This window comes from Trichomycterus rosablanca, chromosome 21 (genome assembly GCF_030014385.1).
Source record: "Trichomycterus rosablanca isolate fTriRos1 chromosome 21, fTriRos1.hap1, whole genome shotgun sequence".
In the NCBI taxonomy this organism is placed as follows: domain Eukaryota; kingdom Metazoa; phylum Chordata; class Actinopteri; order Siluriformes; family Trichomycteridae; genus Trichomycterus; species Trichomycterus rosablanca.
Genome location: NC_086008.1, coordinates 6363763 through 6391156, shown reverse-complemented (window position 1 = coordinate 6391156; position 27394 = coordinate 6363763). Strand labels below are relative to the sequence as shown.

The window sequence follows — 27394 nt, the reverse complement described above, 5'->3', positions numbered from 1 at the left end:
GCTTTGGATAAAAAGTGTCTGCTAAATGCTGAAAATGTAATTGTAAATATGGACTACAAATTCACCTACTTGAACCTGTAAATATGAGAAAAGTACACATTTAAAGGCACAAATAAAATGGCAACAGGGTTTATGATTTTCTTCTGTTTATTTTTAGAACACAGAAAAGACCCAGACTGCTCTACCTGGGGATCAAACCCAGAACCTTCACGCTGTAAGGTGACTGTGCTACCCACCAAGCTGCCCTTCCTGTCAGCACAATAGTTTCTACACAATTCTTTGATTCTTAGCATATGGTACTGGAGCATTACTATTCATCAAAGGAATCATTAACATAATGATGTACCAGGACTTAAAAAAGAAAATTGCCCTGATGTGTGCCCTGTCATAATTTGATCGCTTTTCAAACATGGAAAGTACAATTTACCACAATGTCAAATCATGTAAACACCCTTCCCAACTGGTAGCAGCAGTCTGGTTTGTTTGTTTGTTTGTTTATTAGGATTTTAACATTCGGTTTTACACTTTTGGTTACATCCATGAAAGGAATGGTAGTCACTTATCACACAAGGTTCATCACACAAGGTTCATCACACAAGGTTATATCGAACACAGTCATGGACAATTTAGTATCTCCAATTCACCTTACTTGCATATCTTTGGACGCAGCAGTCTGGTAAATACATTCAAACTAAAATTAGGCAAAATCTAAACACAAAAGTAGACTTTTTAAATAAGCGCTTTATTTTTATTATTGAACAAATGCTGGAACACCAGAAAATGTGATTGGGTTTGACTTTGTAATGCTAAATTATTTCTCTGAATCGTGCTCAGAATATTGACAACAAAAGTTTTGATTTCATTTTTGTAAGTTATTTCATCATCTTTATTGCTGTATTATAAAACAACAACAACTAAGTCTCTGTTTTGAGAGTAAACAAGCTCCTGCTGCCACAATCCAGGCTGAGTTGTGCCTGTCTAATTCAAAAACATTTTTGTGGAATAAATATACCCTCTCATATCGTTGTGTTTATGTATTCAGAGATGATGCATATTCGGTACCTCATTTGCGATAATTAAGTCAGAGCCTGTCTGTCATGGCTTGGTATCTGAGAGCAATGTCAGAGCAAGGCTGTTAACATGTCTGTCTAACCAGTGCACTTAACTCATTTCCTTCCCTTTGGGAGCCTGTTGAGTGACCTCTGTGTGTGCGGAGAGAAAAAGAAAGCGGATAGTAAAGCGGGAGAGAGAGGGCTTAATAATGAGAGCAGCTCTTGCTCCTTAGCATGAGACTACTGAAGTGAGACTAATACCACCCCAAACAAGAAGCCCGGACAGGCTGTGTTTTATTGCAACATTAATTAAACATGTGTATAATTAGCAGGTCCGCTGAACTCCCCTGTGATCAGCTTGGGTCAACAAGCCAGTAGTGATTACTGACCAGAGGAGCTAGAGAGAGCTTGGATGTTTAATTCAGGCAGGACTTTGGGAGGGCGGCCCACCAGCCTGCTCTCCAGGCACTCGAACACTGTGTGGGGAACCTGATCAGCACTGACCCACACAGCCTGAGGGTAGAAGGCCTGGAGGGCAGATACGTGGCTCCTGTACTCCTTCAGCTTTTTCTGGATTTTATACTCAAAGTCTTGTGGGTTATACTGTAGGCGAGCTTGCACCTTCGCACTTGGGGCAGGCTTGTAGAGTGAGTGATACCTATAGTTAACAAAAAAAATTAACATGAAAAAAATTTATTAAATGGTTCTGTTATAACAACACTCATAACAACATTTAATACGCAAATTTACATGAAATAAAACCATTAAGCATTTAGTAATAAAGTGTATGCATGTGTGGGCGATGGCGTTGGTGGGAGTATTGCTTCACCATCCAAGCACTTTCATATTCCCTTTCTTTATTAGAAACCAGTCTTAAGTTTAGTTTTGGCAGTGTTTAATGTTGTTGTCTAAATGTCTGGATTTAGTTTTTCAGATTAAATTAGCCCAGGTACATTGCTTTATGCATGTTTTCTTTAATGACATATAATGCCTAGCTATCATTTGCAAAGAGGGGAGCATGGGTTTCCTAGGATCTCACACGCACAACCATGACCAGATGAATTATTGCCAAAGACCTCTAGTTTTATTTCATGATCACTGTTCTAATATGTCAAAATGTTTTGTTTATTTATTCACTTCCCTCAATGTTTTTCCAAATCTAGTTTAATTCAATTACCTGATCCTGATTACATTTCACCTCCTCTACTGCTGCTGCTGACCTCCACTTCTGACTGTGTGGGGGCATTACTATCACACACCCCCTCTGACATGTGTGCAGTAGTCAGTGAGGCAAGTTCATATGTATTGTGCATGGAGAATCATGCACGAATCTTTATTATTGCTTGTTTTTTTTTGTGCAGGTACCATTAAACAGCCAGCAGAGATCATAACTGCAGCAGTTATGAGGATTCCCCTCTGGCATTTCCACCCCCGGACGAGCCAATCATTGTCCATATAGCTGAAATTCAAACTCTGAGACTGAGATATCAGCTCTGGTGTGCTAGCGTGTTTTACTGCTGCACCACCCAAGCACCGTCTAAATGTTTATAAGAATTGTTGTTTTTTTAAGAATACATTTGTTTATGCTTATAAATACAGTAGACGTTGTTGAGGTGAGAGTATGATGTTTTTTTATACTGATATAATTACACAATTTTTATCATGTGTTTTATTTTCTGCTTTATTTATTTTTAGTGCTGCAGTGTAACTGGATTTAAACACAAACCAACAATCTATCCAGGGGGATCACTCACCATTTACTGTCCTTATATAATGAATCATTTTAGTTTTGCATGTCAAACTAAGGTCCAGAACTGTGTTGCTATTATTGTTTGCCACTTCTCTTTATTTTTATTTTAAAAACAAACACATTTAAAACAATTAAAAGCAGTAAATCACACGAATATGAGAAAAGATGATGATAACATACCTCTCTCCAGTCACTGGATCAACAGATCTGAGAGTGAGCCGCTCAAGAGCCACTTCATCACTCATCTCCAAAAAGAAAACCCTATATGGAAAAGAAACTTTCATCAGCAGATGTCATCAATTCACACATCAGTCTTCTTTTCTTTAAAAGGCTTAAAGTTCACTGAAATATTCCCTGAGAATCCCAAATTTTTTTTCTTATCACTTCCTCTAGAAAAAACGATTTATGTAAACGATCCGAAACATTACTCTAAGTGGGACAGAATAAAACTCAGGGGTCTTTCCGATTACCTAACATCCAGACACAAAGTCGCTCTAATGGTATAGTCAGGTGTGGAAACAGCAATCAGCCTGCCACATCCCTACATGTAGATCTCATCAGAGCACAAGTCTCCAGAGAACTGTGACCCAGCAGTCATATCAATACAAATATGCCATTTTCACAACCATCAAGATGCACTGGGGTAATGATGGAACTGCTTCAGCCATGAAAGGATCATGAAAAATTGGTGACTTGCAAAAGAAAAAAAAATAAGAAAAAAGGATGGGAGTAAGAAAGGAGGAGGGTGATCGGCTTTTGATAAAATATTTAAATGCCTTTGTCCTTTTGGCTCTTACTGATGCTGTGAAATAGTAATCCCCTTCTGAATGGACAAAGGATACCTTTAACCACAGTGCGCTCTCACTGACTGCTGTCCTCACCTAACATGTGATTAGAATAGTTTCTGAGATATGAAAGTCATGTGTGAGTGCGTAATCATTTTAAGAAAAGACATTGCTTAATTTTTAATGGATATTTGTCTTAAAACAGAAATAATAACTACTCTGCAAAGCTATTAGGAATTAATATTAATGCTTATGCATCAAATATTCATAAATGTAGCAAAGAAAAGGGGGGATGGGGTGTCTGAAATGAGTGTGCTCCTGTGTTTTTTGTCCCACCTAGTTTTGACAGGGGAAGATGTACAACCCACCCTGAATGTTGCTGCTTACATGACGGCTTGATATTCGGAAACAGATAACTAAAACAACGCAGCTAACAAGCGTTTGTCAGGTCTTGGCTGATACAAATGATCCAAACAGCATACATGATCAATATTTCACACTCACGTCAGAATATACGTATGTATAAATATTATTCGACTGGTGTATAAGTGTATAGCTTACTTTAACCTTTTTACTCTTAAATATCCTCTCTGGGCTAAACAGATTAAAATAGGTCTCAGTACGCATCCACCCGACTCTCCGCTCCGCACCTCTTCTGCCTCCGTTCCTCCTATTCCCATCTCTCTAAATTAAGAAATTAATGAGGGATAGATGCTTTGCAGGCAGCCCCGGCAATGTTTACCACTGATTAAATTCTAATGTGGCCCCTGCTGTATAATTCATAAGCCAATTAGTGAAAGTGTTGCTTGATTTGATGGTGAACATACACATGAAATACATTTAACTAATAGAGAGCAAGAGATCAGAACAGAGCAACAGAGGCAGAGAGACGAAGACAGAAAGACAGTGAGTGGTAGAACAGGAGGTTGGCCTGAGCTCTCTAGGATTACGTGGCTAATTGCCCTGCTCTATCTGCCTGTCACGGATAGCCATGCATATTTCAAAAGTTCCAAAGACTCTGATTGTTTGTGAGCGTGTCAGGGCTGTAAGAGGCTGCTGACTGCTCAGACTGGAGTGTAGTTAACGACTGGCAAGAGGAGAGGGAACAACACAAAGTTATGATATATAAAATTATACAAAAATAATAATCCAAGAAATCTCTTAATATGGGGTCTTATTGAAGGGTCCAGCTCCACCATTGGCCTTTTTTACGACATAAATAATGTCTAAAATTAAAATAATTGTAATTTCTTTAACACTATAGCAGTTTCATTCTGAAGAGCCTGCCTTTTTAGAGATGAAGGCTTGAAACACAAAACAGTTTGCTCCATCATCTGTTTGGGTAGAAATGTTGATGTCCACTTTCACTGGTCATTCAAAGCAACACTAGCTAGGCGTGTTCATCCATGAGCTAATGTTTACAAAAGGCTCTCATTTAAGTGTATTCCCAAGAAGGATCAGAAGACGCCGTTGTTGACCTCACATGTTCCATAGGACCAAGCATTCATGCTCCAGGTTTGTAGGTGACATGCACTGGGTGAGAAAGTGAGTTAGAACTGGCGTTATTTAAACTGAAGAAATTTGGAATTGATTTCCAAATTTCAAATTATTATTTAAAATTATTTACACCTGCTAAAGCACTTGAGAGATTCTGTAGCCTGTGAGATTAAAAACCTTATAGTAAGCAAAATAACAATGCAATTTATTTAGCTGCCTATGCAACAGCTTGGATTAAACTACTAATCAAATGCTGGTTAAGTAAAGATTAAATAAAAAATTTTCATATAGTAAAAAATATCTGATACATGTTGGAATAAATGTTACTGGACTGAATGATGATTTTATTTTAAATTTACTTGATACTCTATACATCTCTTTATTAGAAAATATATTGCTAGTATTATTCATACTAGAAGTGAAACATAAAAGTTGCTGTAACCACTTTTCCAAGAAGAGACATAACAGAACAAAACAGAGTAAAATGGAATGGATCAGAACTTAATTGTACAAAGATTATTTTAGATTATGGTTATAATAAATCATTACTTTATTTCTGTTCTTTTATGGGCAATCAAACTCATACATAAAAGTCAAGAAATATTAAAAGATGCACAACTTGTTAGTGCTTGTTAGCACTTACATCACTTTTGAAGCTATTGACAACACATTAGCAGTAAATAAATGTCTGTACTGAATTGGGTGATCAGGATTTTACAAATGAGTCAGGTCCGAAAATAAAGACATTTATAGAAATATGCAAGTTGGTTTTACCACTTCCCTGTGGAAAAAAATGTAAGTGGGAATAGACCCATATAATGCAGATTTGTGCTTCTTATGTCATTCAATCTTACTGCCATTAATAAATAGTTTATTTTCAGCACTGAAAGACACTGTGGTCACATATCCAAAGGTCCAGTGATTGACTGGCTTTAAAAGGGACTGATTAGACACTTAAGCTAAAGTGGAAACCAGAGGAAGGACATCTATAATTATCTGATGCTGGAAAGCTAATCTATAAGAGTACAGTTTCTTTTGCTTTTTTTTTTTAAAACTTATTATCAGTATCAGGTAACTATTTTTACATAACAAAACACTCTCAAAACTCAACTACTAACCACTGATACACTGATATTACAACATGATATGATGTTTCTGCAGCTTTATAAAGAACCCATCTTTAGTTCCAGCAGTCAAGTTGGTACAAACTGAACAAATGTGTGGTACTTTACACAAGTACCAACTTAAATGAGCCGTGCTGGGACCCTCTTGGGACATGGGTATATAGATGTTTCAGTTCACAGACTTATGCCAAGTCTGTCCTGCTTCTTATCCTCTTACCTGCCTCCCTGCTGCTCCGTTGTAGCACCTATTATACGCCCATGATTCGGCACAATGCCAAGTCTCATACTTCACTTATTCATTGTCCTAAAACCTCAGTAACTAGATAGCTGTTAATTAATAAAGCTGTCAGGTAGAGTGCTGCCATGGGCTATCATTAGTCCATCAGTAACATTATCTTCTTTGTTGTCTCAGTGCTGAGCCAAACCACCAACCCCCAAAATCAATTACGCTAATGCTATGTAAATGAGGTCTCTTGCCATTAGCTCAAACGGCAGGGGCTGTTAATGGAGTAAACGGAGACCTATTGTGGATATAAACAGAGAGAGACACTGGAGGACATGTCAAGCAGTTACTGATTGGTAATTTACTGTTAGTGTCTGAAAGTGATGGCCTGTGAGCAAACGGCTATTCTGTTCGGTGAAGTGAGTGACAGGGGATCACAGGGGTGAGATACAGTAGGACACAAGAGTGTTCATTAATTCATGTGGGGTTTAGATTGAACAAAGTGAGTGACGTTACCTGAACAAGAGTTCATTACATACTATAACTTTTTAAGTGATTTATAGTAATCCTAAACCTGCATGCCTGAAAGGGGTTTTAGATCACACTCATACATGTACTTTGACTAAAAAAAAAATCAACAATTTGGAAATATAAATTAATGATGGAACTTCAGTACTGATTAATTGTGCACAATAAAGCCAGAAATATAAACAAACCAGTTAAAAGAGGTGGCCAGTGTTTTCAGTGGCCAGTGGCCAGTGAATCCAATGCAACCCCAAATCGGATAAAGTGGCTGGTAAATAAATAAATAAATAAATAAATGACATTAAAGCCATATATAATAATTAGACAGTACCTGCTGGGGCTGAAATTGGACTCTTGCAGCCCTTCGGCCTGCTCCAGGTCTCGGGGAAAGCCATGCAGGACCCAACCATGTGTTGTACAGTCCAGCCTGCTAAGTCTCTCAGTAAGGACCCGCAGTACCATATTATCCGGCACTGAAAAATGAAACAGGAGCATTTCTACACCAATAATGTGGAAAGATTATTTATTTACTCATTGTTACCAAGATTAGAAAAGTCAGCACAAGGCAGAAATACATCCTGAACAAGCGTCCAGGCAATTTCAGTAAAGATAAATTATATTATATATTTATGATTTCAGGAAAAGTAGACATCACTGAGTATTGGCTCAAAGTTTATAATCTGACTTGAAGGCATGCATTCTGTATCTTACTTGTTTCATATAGTGTAATCACACAAAAGCAGCCTTTAGGTCAAAGGGTTAAAAATGTAAAAACACTGTATGAATTTTTAACATTAAAGAACAATGTACTCAGACTTGATGTAAAGCTTTTTGTTTGTGTAATAAAGTTAAAGTTTCTTTATGCAGTGGTAGCCTGGGTTAAGTGACAATGATCTTTCAAAGTACTCCTGAGCTCATGTCTATATGCAATACCTCAAAGGTCACACACATTCAAGGGTCACATTCTTTCCAGCCTCTTTGGAGTCTTTGGTGAATATTGTCTTTATACCTAATGATGATATCTTCACCTGTTACCCACTCACCTGATTACTGTGGAATATTTTAAAATGTTGAACAGTGAATATTATATACATCAATTTAAAAATGGTTAGCCAAAACATTTTGTAATTTATTTGTACTTTGGCTTAAGGTTTAAGAGAACAAACAAATCGCAGATTCTTGATTATTGTGCCATTTTTCCAAAATCCCAACTTTGCCAAAAATTAATAAATAACATAACATTACATTAAAGCTTCCTTATTTTTTTCTGAACAAAAATAAAGAGATTACTTTTACAAAATAATAAATAATTAGTAAGGAAACTGAATTTCATGAATGTCATTGAATTTAATGTATAAACATTTTGTCTGCTGAAGCCTTTCCACTGTTTTGTCTCTTAGTACAAAAGCAGTCAACAGCTGCCTGACAGGAAACATAAGTGAATTGTTTAAGAAAATGCTGATATAAAACTGGAAGGAAGACACTTTTTGACACACCAAACACATAAATACAGCGCTAGAAGAACTGAAGGTAAACTGACGATAGCGTAGCCATGGACAAACAAATAATAGGGATGAGCGAAAATAGAACATTCTTTAAGGAAAGCTAGCGCACACCCAGGGGGTCCCTGTGGATGTTGAAAAATTAAAGTTGACAGTTTCAAACTGTCCAATTTCCACATCAAACACTCGCAGCCTCTTGCCTCTCTCTCTCCAGCACTGCTTCAAACGGCAGGCAGTCTGGAGAGGGCTCCTCTCCTCTCTTGCTTCTCTCTTCTCGTAAGACTATCGCCCCCCTCCATTTTCTTAATAATCCCGCTCCCTGAATCCCCAAAGCCCTGTTCTGGTTCCACTAGCCACAGTCTCTACATCGGCTAATTATACCCCAGCGAGCCCATTAATCAACTTCTAAATTATTTAGGCAAGATTCTCTGCTTGAAACCTTTACTGTCATATCACAGAGAGAGAGAGAGAGAGAGAGAGAGAGAGAGAGAGAGAGAGAGAGAGAGAGAGAAAGAGACTGAGGAAAGATGCTATGGAGTCTTCTTCAGGCATAAACCAAAAGCACTCCCCTAGGACAAAGAAGTACACTTCAACAAGACAGCAGAGTGCCTACTAACACAACACTTACAATAAATTTCTTATGCATTCTGTTCTTCTGCAAAATAACATGCAAACATGAATTCATAAATACATCCAATACTGACAGTTACTATTACAGTTCACAATAAGTCAATAAGCGCAACGTCAAACAGCAAGCAGCGATGCTTCTGGATTTTGTGAGCGTGTAGCAGTTCAGCTATTATGAAGTTGTTGCATTCAAACTTTTTTGGCATACATGTACCACTGAATACATGTAAAACTGCTATTTTAATATGTTGAACTTTAAACTGCCCCACTAGTTACAGAAAAGGTTGAACTTCCATTGACACCAGAGCATCTCTCTGAGTAATTGTCATTTTTCATGGTGCAGCACAGTGGCTCAGTGGGTAGCACTGTCGCCTCACAGCAAGAAGGTCCAGGTCCTTTCTGTGTGGAGTTTGCATGTTCTCCCCATGTCTGTTTGGGTTTTCTTCGGGAGCTCCGGGTTTCTCCCACAGTCCAAAGACGTACAAGTGAGGTGAATTGGAGAATTGGAGTCAAAATTGCTTATGACTGTGTTTGATAAATTAAAAAAAATCTTGAACTGATGAATCTAGTGTAACAAGTAACTACCTATTTCTCTCACTGTGCTGTCATTAATGTAACCAAAGTGTGTAAAACATGTCGTTAATTAATAAGTAAACAAACAATGTACTGTAGAAAAATGAAACTTGGTGCTGGGGTGGTGTTGTGGTAACATACACTAGTCCACACACGCTAAGTTCTAGGGTTCAAATCTCAGTGGTGCTATCAACAGGCGTCTACACAGACATGAGCCGGTTCCAAGCCCAGGCAATAACAAGAAGAGTTTCTTTAGAAAAGACAAACACATATATACACATTTATATTTGTCAGAGTATAGCACTGGACTTGAATCTGCTCAGTGAAATAAATATTACACATAACTATAACAAACTATAAACTCTTGTATGCACAAACCACAGGTATCTGTTAAGGCACCATTGAAATCCAAAAGTATAAATAACAATATTTGCAAATTATCAGCATTAACTCACCAAGAGGATGTAACTCCACTTTTCCCACAGTTTGAAACCAATGCTAAAAAGGATATCATCTCTCCAAACCATAATGATTTTATCTTCACTGCTGAGCCAATTACAAAGCAATAATACATTTGATGCAGGTTAAAAGGAAAAGTGTGGCTCCCCTCAAATGAAACAGTAAGCCATATGCATTGTGCTTTAAGCATGACAATACATCAGAGAGTGATTGATGGGAATACATCCTAAATTCTTAAGCTCCTTTTAGTCACATAAATCACTCATCTCCACCCAGTTTTTTTTCAAGCTGTTCGCACATATTCCTTCACTACTAATTGCTGCATGAACAAACTGTATGAGAGCCATCTTATCTGTCAAAACAGCCAACCTTAGCTCATTAAATGTGACCCACTATTGTGTTTCTTAAAGCTTTTGCCTCTGCTGCAATATAAACACACTGAGAGAAGATTTAACAGCAGGAAGTTCACTGGGTATCGGCCACACTGAGGACAGAGAGGTAGGGAAAGTAAACTCAAAGTCGCTAGAGGAGACACCTCTGTGATGCTGAGCATGAGTGTCAGTCTCATTAAACGCATACACTTCTATCGCCTATCGATTCTCGAGGGACATTTATTATATGAATCACATCTTGCTCAAGGCAACTTTAGACAGTCAGTGGCAGTGAGTGGCAGGCACAGCAGCTTGATGCAGTGTAAGAGCTGGGCATGTTTGGATGAGCTAACTATCTCTGACTTAGATGGGACACCCTGGCATATTTACACCAGGTTTTACTGAATTAGTTTTCTCAGGTGGGTTATGAGGAGATGCTGTGGAGGTTTAAATAAGATGCATTGGAGATGTGTTTTGACTGACAGATGTATAAGCATTTGAATTGAAAGATCCTCACTTCTGGTCACTGTATATAAAGAGTTTTTAATATTCTTCTGTTATTATTAAAACAATTTTTGTAGTTAAGTTTTTATTAACTATAATACATTTTATAAAGACAAACACAGATCTCTTATAAATGTGATGTTATTAAAGAAAGCACTGCCATTAACTCATAGATCTACTCTGATAATAACAAGGTAGGATGATTTCGGATGTTTATTTTTGCCAGGCCAATTTACATATGCAAGAGTTATACAAACATCAACATAATTGGCCACTCCATGCATGGTATAGGGGCTCTAATTATTTGGACAGATGCATAAAGGTCTAACAGAGTCAGATTCCACATGCACTCCTTGGTAGGTGACCTGTTTGACAGCATGTGGATGTGAAGAAGTGAGGAGGTTTACCTTGCTGTCCTGACTCCAGGAAGGGTTTAATGAGCTCTCCCATACTAGACTCGTCCGCTGCCACTGCCTTTAGAAGTTCACCACAACAAACTACAGAGAAAGAGACAGATAGACAAAGAAAGAGTGAAAAAAAATAAAGAAAAAAGATGAGGATGGAGAGAGGAAGAGATAATAACAGAAAATGTGTAATGCTCAGAGTGACCTTTAAACCCATCTTTAGCCAGAATAAAAAGAGGTTTAGAGCTTGTATCCAGGGCATACAGAAAGAATAGGTGATAGCAGTATTCACTGCAGATTAAGCATTTTGGAGACTTTAGTTTGCAGTATTTCAGAAGATTTTGATGTTTGTCTGAAGTTATGCCCATTTAGTTAAAAAATGTGTGGTGTACAATACTTGCAATGACACTAACTTGGTAATGACAGGGTAGTGTGTGTGTGTGTGTGTGTGTGTGTGTGTGTGTGTGTGTGTGTGTGTGTGTGTGTGTGTGTGTGTGTGTGTGCGCGCGCGCGTGTGTGGGGGTGTGTGTGTGGTATGAGTGTAGCAGGTGCAGCAGTGATGTTGACGAAAAAACAATGTGTCAGTACTGAAAGAAAGGGGGGGGTGTGGAAAGTCAAGTGTCCAGTGATAAAATACTAAAGACACCTACAATGGATGGTAAAGGCTGGGTGTTCCTAATAAAGAGGTCAGTAAGTTTAGGCAGTATTTAAACAATAAAACACACACTACCATGCCATTAACATGTCAGTGTCATTGCAGTGGTAAAAACTGCAGTGGTCCCATTCGATCAATAAGTGTACAGAGCAACAGATGGGCTATAGTATGGGTGTAGCTTATAAAATAAGCAAAGATTATTCATACCAGACATACAGTAGATGTACCTACTAAAGTGCTTGGTGTGCGTGCTTATAATGAAAAAGTATCTACTGATTTGTTTCTTAGTTGAAATGATAAGTATAATTCAGCATAACTATTATGTATATAGAGAAAGGTTAAAATTATTTGGTAACTCACTGTTGACTACGTTGTATTTCTGGGAAATCAATCCGGCCTGCAGACTTTTTCCAGATCCTGGTGGTCCAAGCAGAAGGATTCTGGGAGTGGAAGGTGCTGCAGAGCGATGCCTGGACAGAACATAACTTAACACTGCGGGACAGAGTCGGCACAAAAATACAAATTATTTAAGCAAAGATTCTACAGTCAAAAGTTTACATACATTTGTTAGTGACATGTATTTGTCATATGAATGTGATATTCAAACCAAAGATTTAAAATATATCTATACAAAAGTACAGAATGCTTTAATATTAACATTTCATTTCTGTTAGAGAACTTTAAATAATGTTTTAAAATGAGCAAAACAGGCTTTTTTTCTTAGAACTTGGTCCCTGAAAGCCTTAACTCAGAGAACTGTATTTCACAAATTGGACTTAAGTGTCTTGTACAGCACTAAAAACAAGAAAGCTTTTGTTGATGCCTAATGGAACAGGCTAATACAGCATTTATGTAAGGGCAGTGAGAATGTCCTTTTAAATACCGGCTGCTCTAATGATAAACAGCAATAGTGCTAAATCTGAATATAAGGCAACTTGATTAATAAATCATTAGAGGCCTCCTTTCTCTTTGGTGAGGCCAGTGAACATCTGTTTGCAGCTGGGCTTTGCCTACGACAATGCCTTTTATCTGTTCCCCCTAATGTGTGGTAATTAACAGTAGCCTAATTATAACTAATGAGTCTCTCTCGTCTGACGCTTTACTCTAATTGCAGTATAACAGCAGCGATAAATGGTTAATATGCCAAACATACTAATGCGCTAAAAGGCTACATAAGGGGGAAGCTGGTGATGTCGCAATTAAACCTCATGCTGAATTAGCAATAATCAATATTTAAAACTGCAGCCTTATTGCAGTTTACTGTTCGGTCTGAAATCATGAATGTTTAATGGAGAAAAAAACACATTTGCAAATGTTTGTTTTATTTCCACCGTTTAACTCGATTAAGTACACTGAGTGGGATTAAATTAAGACAGAAGCGCCAGAGCACTGGGGCCCAAACCACACATTTAAAAATCAAGCTGAAACCACTAAATCATTAGTGAAAGTGCTGGGAGTTGCTCTCCTGGTGCTACACATGGCAAAGTAAAAGCAATACTAATGCTCCAATTGTGTCTGAAAGAGCACTATAAGCACATATTGCACCACACATGGCAGTCAAAGAATGAATATGTATTAGGATGATAATCCGGCTACACCAAATACGCTCTCTCTGACATCTGCTACTATTATTTCAAAAGCATAAGTATATAAAGATATGTTATCATGTCTTATGTTGCATGTTACCAGCTTTAATTTTGCATAATTAGAAATTAACTAGTAAGGTGCAAAAACATGTAGCCCTACTCTGATAAAAACTGCATTTACGTAGACATGCCGTATATACACTCACCTATTTATATGGGCACAGAGAAGTCACCAGCTGTAGTCAATAATAGTTACTAGTAAGGAATTAAAAGGCCATTTAGACATACTGTATATCCTCTTTTTGTCACTCCAACCTCAAATGATATATGCAAAGGGGAGTTGAAATATTCAGCCCACATTGCTCTTCTTATCCCACAACCAAAGAAAGCACATTATTATTTTGTCAAGTTGAGCAGTGTAATTTTGAGACACACTGTACTGGGACCCCTTGAATGGCCCTGGTGAAAGCTGCAGGTCGTTCATCATGTCCTCTAGAGACGATATGAGCCCACAGCAACGCCTGAGGCAACGTCCCCTAACCAGGCCAATCACTGCCTCTCAGTGGAGCAGCTGCACAGCTCACCTCTGACCACAGTTCAGGTCAGTACAGTGGGGAAATGCTGGATATGTACTGAATAGTGGGAGTCAAGTAAGCTGCAATAAAGATTTTCAACAATGCTAATAAAGGAAAAACCAGGGCGGATGTTTTGTCTTGTTTGGCACGATGGCAACTGATCTGCCTTAGTTAAAAGTCATGTAAAAGCTTTCTAATCTAACATGTTTATTAAGTGGGTACTTGAACATGTTTAAGGAAGTAGGGTGTAAATACATTTACCTTGGTTAAACACATCTACGTGGGGCTGGTCAGCATTAATGATCTTTAGAAAACTGTTGTAAGTGTGCTGTAGAGCATGGATGTCTCGATGATATGTCTGCAACTGACGGGTTATTTCATTTTCTGTCATCAGGTGCTGTGGCCTTTGGAGACGCTGAGCCACCTCTGCACTCTCAGGCCACATAAATGTCATGTGGTAGACATCTGAAGACAAGGAACACATTGAAACACATTGAAAGGTTAGTACACTTTTCAAAACTTTGCCCTTACTGCTTTGCACTGTTTCCATATTGCAACAGCACCATGGGTACTTAGTTTCTGGTTAAGTTTTTTTGGTCTTGTCTTTACTTGTCTTTATTTTTTGTTATTGGTTCATAACTAATAGCTATGGACAATAATGTCTACAAGACTGCCTGTCATTAAGGTCTACACATAAAATACACATAATACACATAAAATATGCCAAATATATTAAATAGAACTTAACATGCTCTGGATTCTTTAGGTTGCATTCTCGATAAACCACAGTTTGTGACAGGAGGTTTCTAGAAGTTTCCATAAAAAAAGGGAATTTGCTGCATAAAATGACAAAACTAATAGAACAGTATCTGTACCTTGGACAGTGTCAAAATTAGATTTTTAATAAGGAGAATATTGCAGTTATTCTCAGCTACAAAGCTACACGAAGCAAGAGCTTTTGTTCATTGTTGCACTGTTTTTCTATACCCAGAGGACCTGCCATCATAGTTGAAATCCAGCAAATAAATACTATTAGCTTGAGGTGTACAGTTCAGAAAATGCATTTTAACTAAGACGAGCATTGACTGCCTGTTTCTCAGCCTGCCTCTTAAAATTGTGATAATGATCCAGACGTTACCTCCTGTGACAGGGTCTATCCTCTTGCCAAGACTTCGCTCAATCAGGACAGCATCAGTGGCTTGCAGAATCACTAAACCAAACAGACAAACAAACCCTGAGAAGACTGTTACACTTGTTGGTTTGTGTTTGTGTAAGAGATAGTTCTTTACTGACCAGCATGCTCGGGAGCAATGCCCACCTCCTGTAGACACAGAGCCTCTTCCCGTGTTTTGGGAATAGAATCTAAAACCCAGCCCTATAAGAGTCAATTCATCAAGAAAATGGTTCAGTTACATTTATCTTGCAGCTCTGAAAAGAAGTCTACTTCAATATTTTCTGAAACACAAGCAGACATCTTATTTAACAAAGAAAAGTATAAAACACTGCTGTGGTAACACTATCCTCTTGCAGCAGGATCAGCTGGGTGGCTATTATTGCTAGCAGTACCTTATGAAAAATAACTATTGTTTAGGTCAAAATATTGAAAATATTAAGTAATATTCTATTTTTCCACACAATTTCACAGGATTAAACATGTTTTTGTATGTACGATTTTTTGTATAGCATTTCTCACTTAATCTACAAAACAAAGGCTGCTCTTGATGTTTCTTAACAACCAGCTAATTTCTGATTAATTGGTTGATGCAATGGTGTATTTCTTTACTCTGCAATTGACAACTGTCAACAATGAAAAAAAAAATTGTGGATGTTTTTAACACCAGTCAGATTTCCTTAATAAACAGCCTTAATTGTTTAAAAGAACTAATGGCCTCCTTATGTATAATTCAGACCTTGAGAGAGAATGTAATAATAGCATAAATTAATACATAATTACAGCAAACAGCTAAGTGACCTAAATGGGGTTTCTTGCAGTGAGGCAAGAGGAGGGTTAAATCCATAAAGCCTTGATATTGTGTCTAACTCTCCAGGTCCTCTCCACACTTCTTACACAGCCATAAAAAGAACATAAGAAAAAAAAAGAAAAAAAATTACATGCATATCATTCATTAGCTACAAATCCATAAAAAACCCTCTCTAATAGTCTCCTAAATCCCAAAGCATGCTGCGCAATGGTGTGGCAAAATAAAGAAGCCTCAAAGAAACCATCTCCCTAAAGTGCTTGTTAGAGGCTGACTTATTACAGTACTGAATAATCTTCAAATAAATGAGTATTTGCAACAAACATTTACAGATCTAAGTATTTTCAGATCAGCTATGGGTTTTTGCTGCCAAACTTCCTGTGTCTGTTTGAAATCAGTCTTTGTTTTTTCTGACTTTGATCTTTAACTGCATTCCCGTTCCCTTGCTTAATCCAATCACAGTGTGGAGTTTCGTCCCACTCACTTTTCCATTTAGTTTTTGATTGCCTCTGTGGTAGAAAGGTCCATGGGCTGGGCCTCCTAACTTACACTGCAGCCCGAGTTAGATACACTGAAAAAGCTGAACAGAAGTAAGGTAAACTGAGGGAGCACTAGCATTCATGGACTACTGAACAGCAAAAAAATTACAGTGCTTGTTCATAATAGATACAGTTATTTTCTTAAGAAAGTAAACGGTTTTATAATTGCTGAACCTTTAAACTGAGCAGCTGCAAACATGCATAAAGACTTTACTAAAGTTCTCAGTGTTTTTTTCTGGATTTCCCTTCCTTCCTTTTTCTCCCAATCTAGCCATTTCCAGTTCTTGATTATGAATGTTTGCAAACCCTCCTGATCAGATCAAGAAGAGCCGAATCACCACATGTCCCTCTGACACGTGTACTGCAGCCACTTCTTATCACCTGCCAGTATCGGGTTGCCACACAGAGCCATATCAAGTATAAGCCAGCCTACGCTCTATGTGTAACCATAAACTTTTTTCCACTCATTTTTATTTATTGTTATTGGTAATCAAACAGCAGACACGTTGAAAATGATAACGTAAACTTTACATTATGTTAGAAGTAAATCTGGAGTACATTTAATGCAATACAAACCATTAAGTAAGGTGAAGGTGAGTAAGTGAACATGAAGTAGCTCATCAGGCATAAACAGCTGGAAAACTAAGGGTGGAAGGATGATTCTAGCCCAGGTCCCAAACCTGATTGAAATTGTAATGAGACTGAACACACACACACACACATTCATCGATGTCCCAGGAGCCCTAGTGTGGCTTGCTCTATTTCTTTTCATCTGCACATCAAAAAGACGATGTTGTGCTTGGACGCTGGGCCCTGACAGAGACCCTAACATTGGAACATCTGCAGCGAAGCTCCCTATCAAAGAAGGGACAAGCATGGAGCAGATGTCACCAGCTTAACAGCAGACAGGGCAGGTGACCAGGAGCCAAGCTTCAACTTCCAGAGACCAGAGATCACCACTGGGATCCCGAAACAAATGATCTGTGCGTCGGGTCCTGCCGAGCTACTTTTTGGATTCTTTAACATCAATATTTGTATCTAAAACTAATGACATTTTCAACACAGGTCAGTAGCTTTAATTAAAGGAGTATTGATAAAACACTAAATTGTTTAATTTAGATTTTAGTGGAGAAAGTGTTTAGGGGTTGTGTTTCGTAGATATGTCAGCTAAATTTGCAAACACTGACAGAAAAAATCACCTAAACAGAAATCTTTATTTTTGGCGTCCTTTGATAAACCTGCCCCCTTGTTTGATGGAAAGCTAAAAAGGCCAGTGCTGGTGGCTCACCAGGTCACATATGATAAATCTGATAAATAAACCAAGCTCTAACATCTGGATTATTTATTTCAGTGTAGCATTTGCATGATTTCAGTTCTAGTTTAATGGAGAAAAATAGTGACAGGCATAAAGAAGTAAAATAATTAAGAAGAGGGAAAATAGTTGTTTTGCAATGCACAAAATAAATAACAGCACTACCCTAAAATAATAATGAACAATTCCAATTACTATTACACTTTCAATTCAAATTCATATTCATACATATTTTCCCCATCTCTCTATATATAGTATTAAAAGCATTATGCAAAGTCACAGTGTAACATTATTTAGGAGTCTCATTAATGATCTGGATGACTTTGACACATGTGACATGATCTTTCTTTTTTTTTCTCTCTTCTTTCTTTCCAATTTACTTTTGGCATACTTTTCCTGAGACTGCAGGGGTGTTCATTAGACCTATACTTCACAGTAATCCTCTATTCATTACCTGCACTCCCAAACATTTCCTGCTTTTTTGATTTCCCCCCAGATTATGAGTTTTGTGAAAGAGATGGTGTAAAGTAAGGCAGTTGGAAAAGCTGTTACAGATGAGACTATATTACCTACATTAGACATTATTAACATTCAGGTTTACTTAATTATCACCATACAGAATTTTCAGATCTCTCTATTAGTGCTGGTTCAGTGTGCCCTCTGTGCTACTGGTTTGCCCTTGTCAAGCCCAAGACCAAAAGATGAGGGCAAAGGCACCAAACATGCTTTGTTTTTGCTCTGCAAGGTGTCTTTATCTACATAATAATTAAATAAGCTAAATTTAAACACAACAGACAATTTTCCAGCAGGGATAAACATCCATTACTACATTAATAATGTAATTTAGACACTAATTATAAACTACTGAGAATAGTGGTAAAGTTAACGGATGGCAAGTGGAAAATGAAATTCAGGGATAAGTAAAGTCATTTGCTAAATTTAAGAAATTAATATGAGAAAAATGCTGTTATCAATTTTTAATTATTTACGTATTTCTCTACATGCTCACCCACAGAAAACTGACACTTCAGAGAAACAAGCCATCAAAAGAAAACAGTGCAGGGACATTCCCATAAGAAATAGAAGGACATAATGGTGAGATAAAAGCAGAACTAAAACAACACTACAGCGTGGATTAACTGATTGAAGAAATGATAAAAACATTATTAAAACAATCAGGTGTTTTCAGAAAGTGTCATGTGACACAGTAAAAAGGTTCCCTGACACAATAAAGAAATGTATTAATTAGTAACTATTTGAAGTTAGATCTGTAACTAATTAAAAGTTTGTACCTAATTAAAAATGAGAAGTTAGTTCTGTAATTACACATATTTATATCCAAATATAAATTTCACTGTAATTTTAGAGTTTTGTAAAATAAGTTTTATGATAAATACTAAATGAAGCATAAAAATAAATTTTATCTACAGATTATGTCTGATTGATTGCTTGTTTTAGACAGAAACCATTAGTCCTTACCAGTCTGATGCAGTCTGGTCTGGAAAGACGCTGCTGAATCAACTTGATCCAAAGATCTTTTGGAATCACCTATAAGGATTGTAATAAATAAGGTAATGCCAACTTTTAAACATTTAATAATCTCTTATTGCTTTGTTTAAGATGTTAAATGTGTAATGAGAAAAAGCAACATGAAAATTGTTACAATGAGAATTTCTTTGAGATTTGTTAATACCAATACACATAGGATAGCCTGACTCTTCTTCCTAATGGCATAGCAACTAATAGATAAAAATTTCATTTTACCTCCTGATATGTTGTTCTCTTTTACCCAGCCTCAAATAGCGCCAAACCTTTCTTTTTACCTTTTAAATTTTGTTTTATTTAGGTATACCATTGCCAACATTATGCCAATATGTTTTTGTGGTTGATGATGACATATCCATGTGTTTGCAGGTCCATCATTACAGACTTCTATCATAAAATCTAGACGTTGAGCACACATCATATCACACAGTATTTCATATGAAATTGGACAATATAATATTTTATTATATAGTATTTCATATAACAGGACAAGTAATGATCTTGTAAGACTAAAATGCACTCACATGCACCTTGATCTGTCTCAAATTTAAGTTAAAATAATATAAGCATGAAGTATGACCAATTAAAAATCAAAACTATAGCTGTTACAAAAACTATAGTTTTATATAAATGTATTAGGAGACAAAAATGTTTTAACCACTTTAATTTTGGTTGTTTAATATTTATTATAGTTACTATAGATTGTTTCGAAATCTTTGTGCATTAAAAGTCAGTGATTTCAGATGTGGTTAATGCATACGAGAAACCTTTTGCCACAACAGCAAATTATTAGTCACATGTCCACTGGGTAAAAATAAATAAAATTACCTAAAAGGGTGAACACATTAACTGGCGGACCCAGGCAGGATTGGTCTATACCTGATCTAAATTACTGCACAAACAGTTAAAAAAAGGCAACATAGATAAAATCCAAATACAATAAATACTAAATCCAAGTCTCTGTTACATTAAATAGGGTTTTAGCAACAAAAGGGCTACAGTCTTTAATTAAATACCCACAAAGTTTATCTGAATCATTGATGTAGCTTATAAAATAATCAATTAACCTACAAGTGCTCAGTAAGTGTAAATAGTGTGAGTGATACAATTCCACCTGATTCTTGTCTCTGTATTGCAGTGCAGCTCTGGTCAGGTCAGTGTCATTCTTCAGGATGTTGCTAGAGGTTATATGTATAGCACCAATGTGCTCACACAGCTTTTTAGCCTGTAGCAAGACAAAAGTGATCAATTTAAAAAAAGTACAAGATTTATGAAAACACAAGCAGCACTGAGGATTAACAATTAGTAAAGATTTCACCTAAAGGGATACACGTTGATCCAAACAAATGACTATTTTCTATATGTAAATATATTCTATAGAATATTCTAATATTGTGAGCAAAGAAACCTACAGATATAATCTCAAAGTGTGATTTTACCTAACACATTATAAACATTACATGCTACAGCTTTAAATATGCTAAATACAGTTTAGCATATGTATAGTACAAGAAAATATTTACCACAGTACTTTTCCCGGAAGCTGGTGGACCCAACAGCACAACTTTTGGTACTAAACAAAAAAAATCTGGTATTGTTATCTTAACTCACATCACTTGGATCACAAAATGTACAGTATATTACATTGACATACAGATCCATTACATCCACGGTTCATCATTTCTCCATGTTGTGAAATGGAAAAAGTCTGCCACCTAGTGAAATTATGCTGTAATTAAGCTTTGAGTTGCAAATTACCACACAGACTTACCATCCACGCTATCACTTTTTAGTATTGTTATCAGGTACTGTATGGGATCTGCCGGCTTGTCTATGACGAGGTTTTTCACCAGAGTCTGTATTTCAAGAAAAAAAAACATGAATACTGGTTTATAACATTAATTTCTAAAACAAGTCTGTCTGGATGTACCTACCTGGATCAGCTCAAATATTTCATGCTTCTCTGCATACGTAGCAATTTCAGGTGGAATCCTTACAGGTTTGACTGTTGCGTCCATCGTCAACAATGACTGTATTACCACTGAAGCACTTAAAATAACACCAGGAAAGACCTTATTAAGAAATCTGAGAAAGGGAGTCTTTAGTTTTTTCAGTAAAAATAATTGTATCCTGTAGTAAATGTATTATTTTATACATAGTAAGAAATTATCTGATTAAAGAGCGACAGCATTATCCTGGTTATGGTGAGTTCAGAGCCTATCCCACAAACAGAAACAGAGAGAACTGGGCAAACTCCACACAGACACTACCCAAAAGCCAGGATTAAACCCTGGTCTCTGGAGCAGTGTGACCCCAACACTATATTACAAAAAGACATATTTACAATTGTTGCAGCATAGTGGTTAAGCAGGTAAAGGAAGTTTGTGCTTTTAATAATTTGAGCTGAGGTCAGGGCAATGTGCAGGCCACTGGTGCTACTACACATCAAACCCAGCAAAACTATTTTTTGACCTTGTTTTGGGCACAATTCAGCTGGAACAGGAAAAAGTTTAACCCAAACTTGCCACAAAGATGGAAGTATATGATTTATTATATATAACTGATTTCATAGGGGTAGCTAAAAGACATTTTTGGGCAGTTGTAGCCTAATGGTTAAGGTACTGGACTAGTAATCAGAAGGTCGCTGGTTCAAGCTCCACCACTGCCAGGTTGCTGCTGTTGGGCCCTTGAGCAAGGCCCTTAACCCTCAATTGCTCAGACTGTATACTGTAACACTACTGTAAGTCGCCTTGGATAAAGGTGTCTAAATGCAGAAAATGTAAATGTAATCATAAACTCAATAAGCTAGATAGGCATCCACATACTTTTGGCTGTTTGGACTGGGCAACATAAGGAATTTTAAGCCGCACCAGTGTTGTTTTGAGAGCGTGTTTTGTCTTAATAAAAACATTTATTTTCAAAGCTAATCCTCCATTAGGGATATATGAATGCTTCTAAAATAAAAGTGTATTTTAGTAAAACACTTTAGGCTTTTTATTTGACTGGATGTACACATTGTTTAACAGTTCAAGTACATTTGTACCATATTTCAAATATTTAAGAAAAAATATCAAAGAGCTCATGCAACCACCTGGTAGAATTTCATGATTTGTTGTTTTTTTCCCTATCACCATGTAAAATAAGGTAATAAATACTCTTGTTAAGGTACTGCTTTTACCTTTTCTGTTTACAACTTATTGTGGCCTATGTATTTTATTAATGACACATTAATTGTTTATTAAACAAGTCAAAAGTAAAAAAAAAAAAGTCAAAATTGCTTTATTGTCAAAAACTGCAATATGTACAGGACATATAGAGGATTGAAATTTCGTTACTCTCTGACCCATGGTGCAACATTACACATTAATTAACAATAAACCTATAATAAAAGAATAAAAATTGAATAAGAATAAACACACTCTGAAGCGCAAAATATATACACTGACAAATATGAAAATATAGAGGTAAAAATGACCACCTGAAGAATTATAAAAAATTATAACAAATAGAAGTTCCATAAATAAAAAGGCATTTAAAGTGGCAGTGCAGATTATGAAGTCTTTGTTAGAAACCAGTTTAATTACGACGGCAGTTCAAAAACGATTTTGTTATATTATAGATTATGTTTAAAGTGATATATGCGTTGGGAAGATAAAAGGATGTAAGTTTTGGTATTGGCTCAAGTCTGATTAATAAACAATTATAATGTTTTATGCATTAATTCTAATGTTCATATTTAATTTATTGTTTAACAATGTAAGCCAGTGTGGACAGAGTTCTGTACTGTAACCTTATTCTAGTTTACCTGATTATCATAGACGGCTAACTCTAAACCTAATGTACGATTATTAACGTTAACTGTGTTAACATTACCTTTACTGTGTGTTTATTCTCACCAACCTTTACTTTATTTCGCTTTGTGTCGGTTACAGAGTTATTTCCTCTTGTTACTTCCTCTTGTTAACTTTGATAACAAGCGAAGCTAAGCTAAGCTAACTGCACACGCGTCTTCTTGTAACTTCGTTGCCAATGGTTACACAGCTTCTTCAGCCAATCACAGAGGTGATTGTCACACAGGCGCAGTAACTACTTTATGTGGCCCAGGTTGCCTAGTAACGCCACTACAAGCAAAAAAAACTTGTAAAGGAATTCAGAGTAAATACGCGACCGAAAACAAATCTGCTAAATTACTAATAATAGACGGTAAAGGTAAATATGCACCTTTACACGCGTAATTATATTGTGTATCTGACGCGCGTCGTCTAATTTATTTCTACTTAACTTGTAAATAGAAATAAAGTAAAAAAAAAAAAAAGGTCAGTTTAGATACTTAGATTACAAATAGCTTAATAGCTAGCGTAAGGTAACAGTGTTCCGTGATACTGTTTTGCATACAAGTGACTGTTTCATCAAAATTTATATTAATTAAATACAGATAAAAAACAACAAACAAATAAATTAAACTGCAAACAGTGTCTATTTTCCTTAAAAGAAGTGACACAGTTAGGCTGTAATTAATACTGGGAATTAATGTAAGGAGCACTGTGACCATTGTACTGTTGTATTACACTTATTGTGTTACATGTAGGGTTGAACTTACCAGATTAGTAGTTCTAGTTATGTAGTTTTATTTAGTTTAAAACTCGTTCTGATTAGGACATGTGGGTATTTTATCATGTATCCTAAAATAATTTATACAAATGTAGGTTTTTTATTCATTTATTTATTTATTGTTGTGGATTTTTAAGGAAATATGCTGGCTCAAAAATAGACACAGCAACTAATATTATTCGTTTGGTGGTATAAAAGTTCTGTAATGGCTTTCAATCTCCCAATTCTTCATTACTGATTATGATTTACTATAGTTGGTGATTTCTCTGTGCCCATGTGTGCTAACTAGGGTTAAGAGAGGGTTGACCAAGATATAAAAAATATATAAAATGTCAACATACGTTAAGAGGAAAAATATCTGGATGGTCAGATGTAATCCAAAAGACTCCAAAAACAGGTCTGCTATATATTAGAAGCTGAGTGTCAATACCCATGATTTATGTTACACAAAAAGCTTTGTGTTGCAACAGAAAATGTTTTTAGCAAATTGCTTTACATGATACTGTCATATTATAAGAGAAAATTGTATTACATTAGTTGTGCTTGAAGATTATAAATGCACGTATTATTTTATAAAAAAAAAAAACTTTATGTGCTTTTTTTACTCTACAGGGAAATCTGGTCTATTGCAATCCATTACATTTAATATGTTGTGAGTCATAAAAGCTTTTCATCTAGAGGTGCTGCATGGTGTCAAGACTGTTAACACAATATGTTGTACTTGTGGCTATTTTTAAATGTTGGGTAAATGTATTCTAAATGTGTAAATAATTTTATGCACCATGACAAAGTTGGCCTATTGAATATTTTAGGCCAGTCTATTCAGTACATGTTTATTGTAGCATATTAAGTTAATGTGTAAAGTTTGTCATTTCAGGAAAGAGATGACTAGAAAATGAATGGATTAAGGGAGAAGCTGGAGACTGTTGAGCAGAAGCGGAAACGCTTTAAACAGCAGCAGTTTACCTTCATAGCTGCACTTGAGCACTCCAGAGAACATGCTCACGACAGAACTGAACCTGTCTCTACAGTAGCACAGGTTGAAAACTACCCTGCATACAGGAGACTTTTTTTTGCAATACCCTACAGAAATATGGCCAATAATCTGTGATCACCTGACCATGATATTGTTGAACATTCTGTTTCAAAAGAATGCTAAAATCATCTAGAAAGAGTGGAGGCTTTTACAGCCACAGTGAGGCACCAACGTAGTATGAATCCACAAGATTATGCCTTATACTGTTCATTAGATTAGGTATAAAGCTACAGACAGAACTTTTTTTTTTTTTTTTTTGTAATTCCGCAAGTTAGTTGAATACCTCAAAACACAAGAAAATTCTCTCATGAGAGAATGCAATTGTGCTTCTTCAGCAAAAGGCATCAAATGTTACACATTATTCAAAAATAATCTCGTGGGAAAGTTGCATAGCCATAATACATTTTAGCATTAAATGACATTTGAAATTACTTTTGCTTAAAAAGCACAGAACTAGCTATGCTTCACTGAATCCGAAAATTGCTCTGTGGAATGACCTTTTTCTAGAAAAAATCGAGAATCAGCAGGATTTAATAATGTTTACATGAATACAAACAACTATTTTCATTTTATCTGTAGGTGAAGAGATACATGACCCAGCATTGCATCAATGCGACAGACAGACGGATCTTCGTACTGTTCCTCGACATCATGGCAGATCTTCACACTGTGTTTCAACTTATTGAATCTTCAGCATCTAACCTGAACTATTCGAGTGAAGCTTTGGATACATGCAGGAAGCTTCTCAGCCCAGAATGTAACATCAGCCAGCTCAGGGCACAGTTAAGGAAGAGTGCAATTAACATGATGAAACATAATGAAAGGAATACTCAAATGTTGTATGCCTAGACACTATTCACTGTATCTGTAGTATAAAGACAGTTACAACAGACATGAACTGACACATTACTGTACTTGGACAAGAGAACCTACAACCCTTCAACATAAGCATACATTTCATGATTCCACTGACCAGTGTTTTTAAACCATAGTTCTTCATTTGGAAATCAAAAAAGCTCAATTGTCCAAATTTAAAAGAAATACATTTCTTAAGGTTTGTCTACTGCTGTAACTTACTATTTTGTTTATTCATAACACCTGAGTTCTATTTTTCTCTGCAGACACCCCCATGATGAGGTCAACCATCTAAGCTGTAATGAAGCACAAAACTACTACAGTGGAGTAGTAAGCATAATTCCATTGCTTCTGGACCTGCTCAAAGAAGCCAGCTCAGCACTAACCAAAGAAAGAGCCAAAACCCCTGCTTTAACTGACACAAGTGGGTCTGACCAACAAACGCCAGCTGATAATGCGGGGAGATCCATTACACAATCAGCAAAGACCCTATCCAAAGGTACAGATGGATGGAAAGCTGCCTGGAAGCCACCGGGTCGCAAAAAGATATAAAATACACCACTGATTAATAAAATTGACAGCATTGCAAAACATTGAGTCACTTATTTGGATTTGTTTTACAAAAGTAAGACTTTAGTACAATGAGGAAATAATGAAAGAAGATAAAAATGCAGTCTGTATAAAAATAATTAAACTATTATATTTTCATACTCCAATACTTGACAACAGGTCTTTGAGACTTTTTGATTTCCTTTCAGTGGAACCTACATGTCCAGCCCACACCACCCAGAAATAATTGCCAAACCCAGATTCACCAGCCTGGACTGTCAGATGGTAAAGCATGATTCACCCCTGTGTTGCCCTTGTTTCAGATTTGAGTAATACTTGGATAATGTGCACTAGGCTTGCTTACATCTGCCTGGCCTTATAAACACAATCCAGGCAGTATGGAACTAATTGTTTTAACCATGGAAAGAATATTTCCCCCGCAATAACAGGCCCATTCTTTGAGCTTGTATGGCCTAAAGCTTTAAGGCAAAGCGGTTGCTGCTTCTTGACTGTTCTATTTTATGGCAGCACTACTTGCAGTTGACACAGCAGCTTAAATCATGAAGCTCATGTCCATGAGACAGCATAGCTCTTCCTGTTGGAATTATTGATGCTGCTAAAATAAAGGCAGTAATAATCTGTAATTAGAATGTATGTCCACATACCCTTGATCATGTTGTGTATCATGGAATAAGCAATAGGAAACAATTAAAGCTTGTTGACTCAATCTACTAAACTTGGTATTAGCATGTTTTA

The 27394-nt window shown here is 36.5% G+C and overlaps 2 protein-coding genes across 3 annotated transcripts; one reads left to right on the top strand and one right to left on the bottom strand.

Annotated features, from left to right (window-relative positions):
• Positions 1-1329: 1329 nt before the first annotated feature.
• Positions 1330-23604, bottom strand: ak8 (adenylate kinase 8). 2 transcript variants are annotated; one of them, XM_063017748.1, is made up of 14 exons: positions 23461-23604; positions 21522-21636; positions 21359-21443; positions 21111-21160; positions 20702-20812; positions 19522-19590; positions 15506-15587; positions 15351-15422; positions 14474-14677; positions 12412-12543; positions 11400-11489; positions 7288-7429; positions 2983-3063; positions 1330-1710 (listed from the first exon to the last, which is right to left on the bottom strand). In XM_063017748.1, the coding sequence occupies exons 2-14, from the start codon at positions 21603-21605 to the stop codon at positions 1434-1436; spliced, it is 1479 nt and encodes a 492-aa protein (XP_062873818.1). In that variant the 5' UTR covers positions 21606-21636; positions 23461-23604; the 3' UTR covers positions 1330-1433. The 2 variants fall into 2 exon arrangements, with proteins under 2 accessions (XP_062873818.1, XP_062873820.1); XM_063017750.1 differs by having other exon boundaries at positions 23488-23604.
• Positions 23605-23701: 97 nt separating this feature from the next.
• spaca9 (sperm acrosome associated 9) lies at positions 23702-26680 on the top strand. The gene is made up of 4 exons (XM_063017875.1): positions 23702-23796; positions 25076-25237; positions 25814-26016; positions 26356-26680. The coding sequence occupies exons 2-4, from the start codon at positions 25094-25096 to the stop codon at positions 26639-26641; spliced, it is 633 nt and encodes a 210-aa protein (XP_062873945.1). The 5' UTR covers positions 23702-23796; positions 25076-25093; the 3' UTR covers positions 26642-26680.
• Positions 26681-27394: the final 714 nt, after the last annotated feature.

Excerpts from the sequence above, each read along its gene's own strand:
- spaca9 (XM_063017875.1), top strand. The coding sequence starts at position 25,094 with ATGAATGGATTAAGGGAGAAGCTGGAGACTGTTGAGCAGAAGCGGAAA. Across the intron at positions 25,238-25,813 it reads CTGTCTCTACAGTAGCACAG|GTGAAGAGATACATGACCCA; the intron begins GTTGAAAACTAC and ends TTTTATCTGTAG. Across the intron at positions 26,017-26,355 it reads ATCAGCCAGCTCAGGGCACA|ACACCCCCATGATGAGGTCA; the intron begins GTTAAGGAAGAG and ends TTTTCTCTGCAG.
- ak8 (XM_063017748.1), bottom strand. The coding sequence starts at position 21,605 with ATGGACGCAACAGTCAAACCTGTAAGGATTCCACCTGAAATTGCTACG. Across the intron at positions 12,544-14,473 it reads CGTAGATGTGTTTAACCAAG|TGTTAAGTTATGTTCTGTCC; the intron begins GTAAATGTATTT and ends TCTGTCCCGCAG. Across the intron at positions 3,064-7,287 it reads TCCAATTTCAGCCCCAGCAG|GGTTTTCTTTTTGGAGATGA; the intron begins GTACTGTCTAAT and ends TTTTCCATATAG.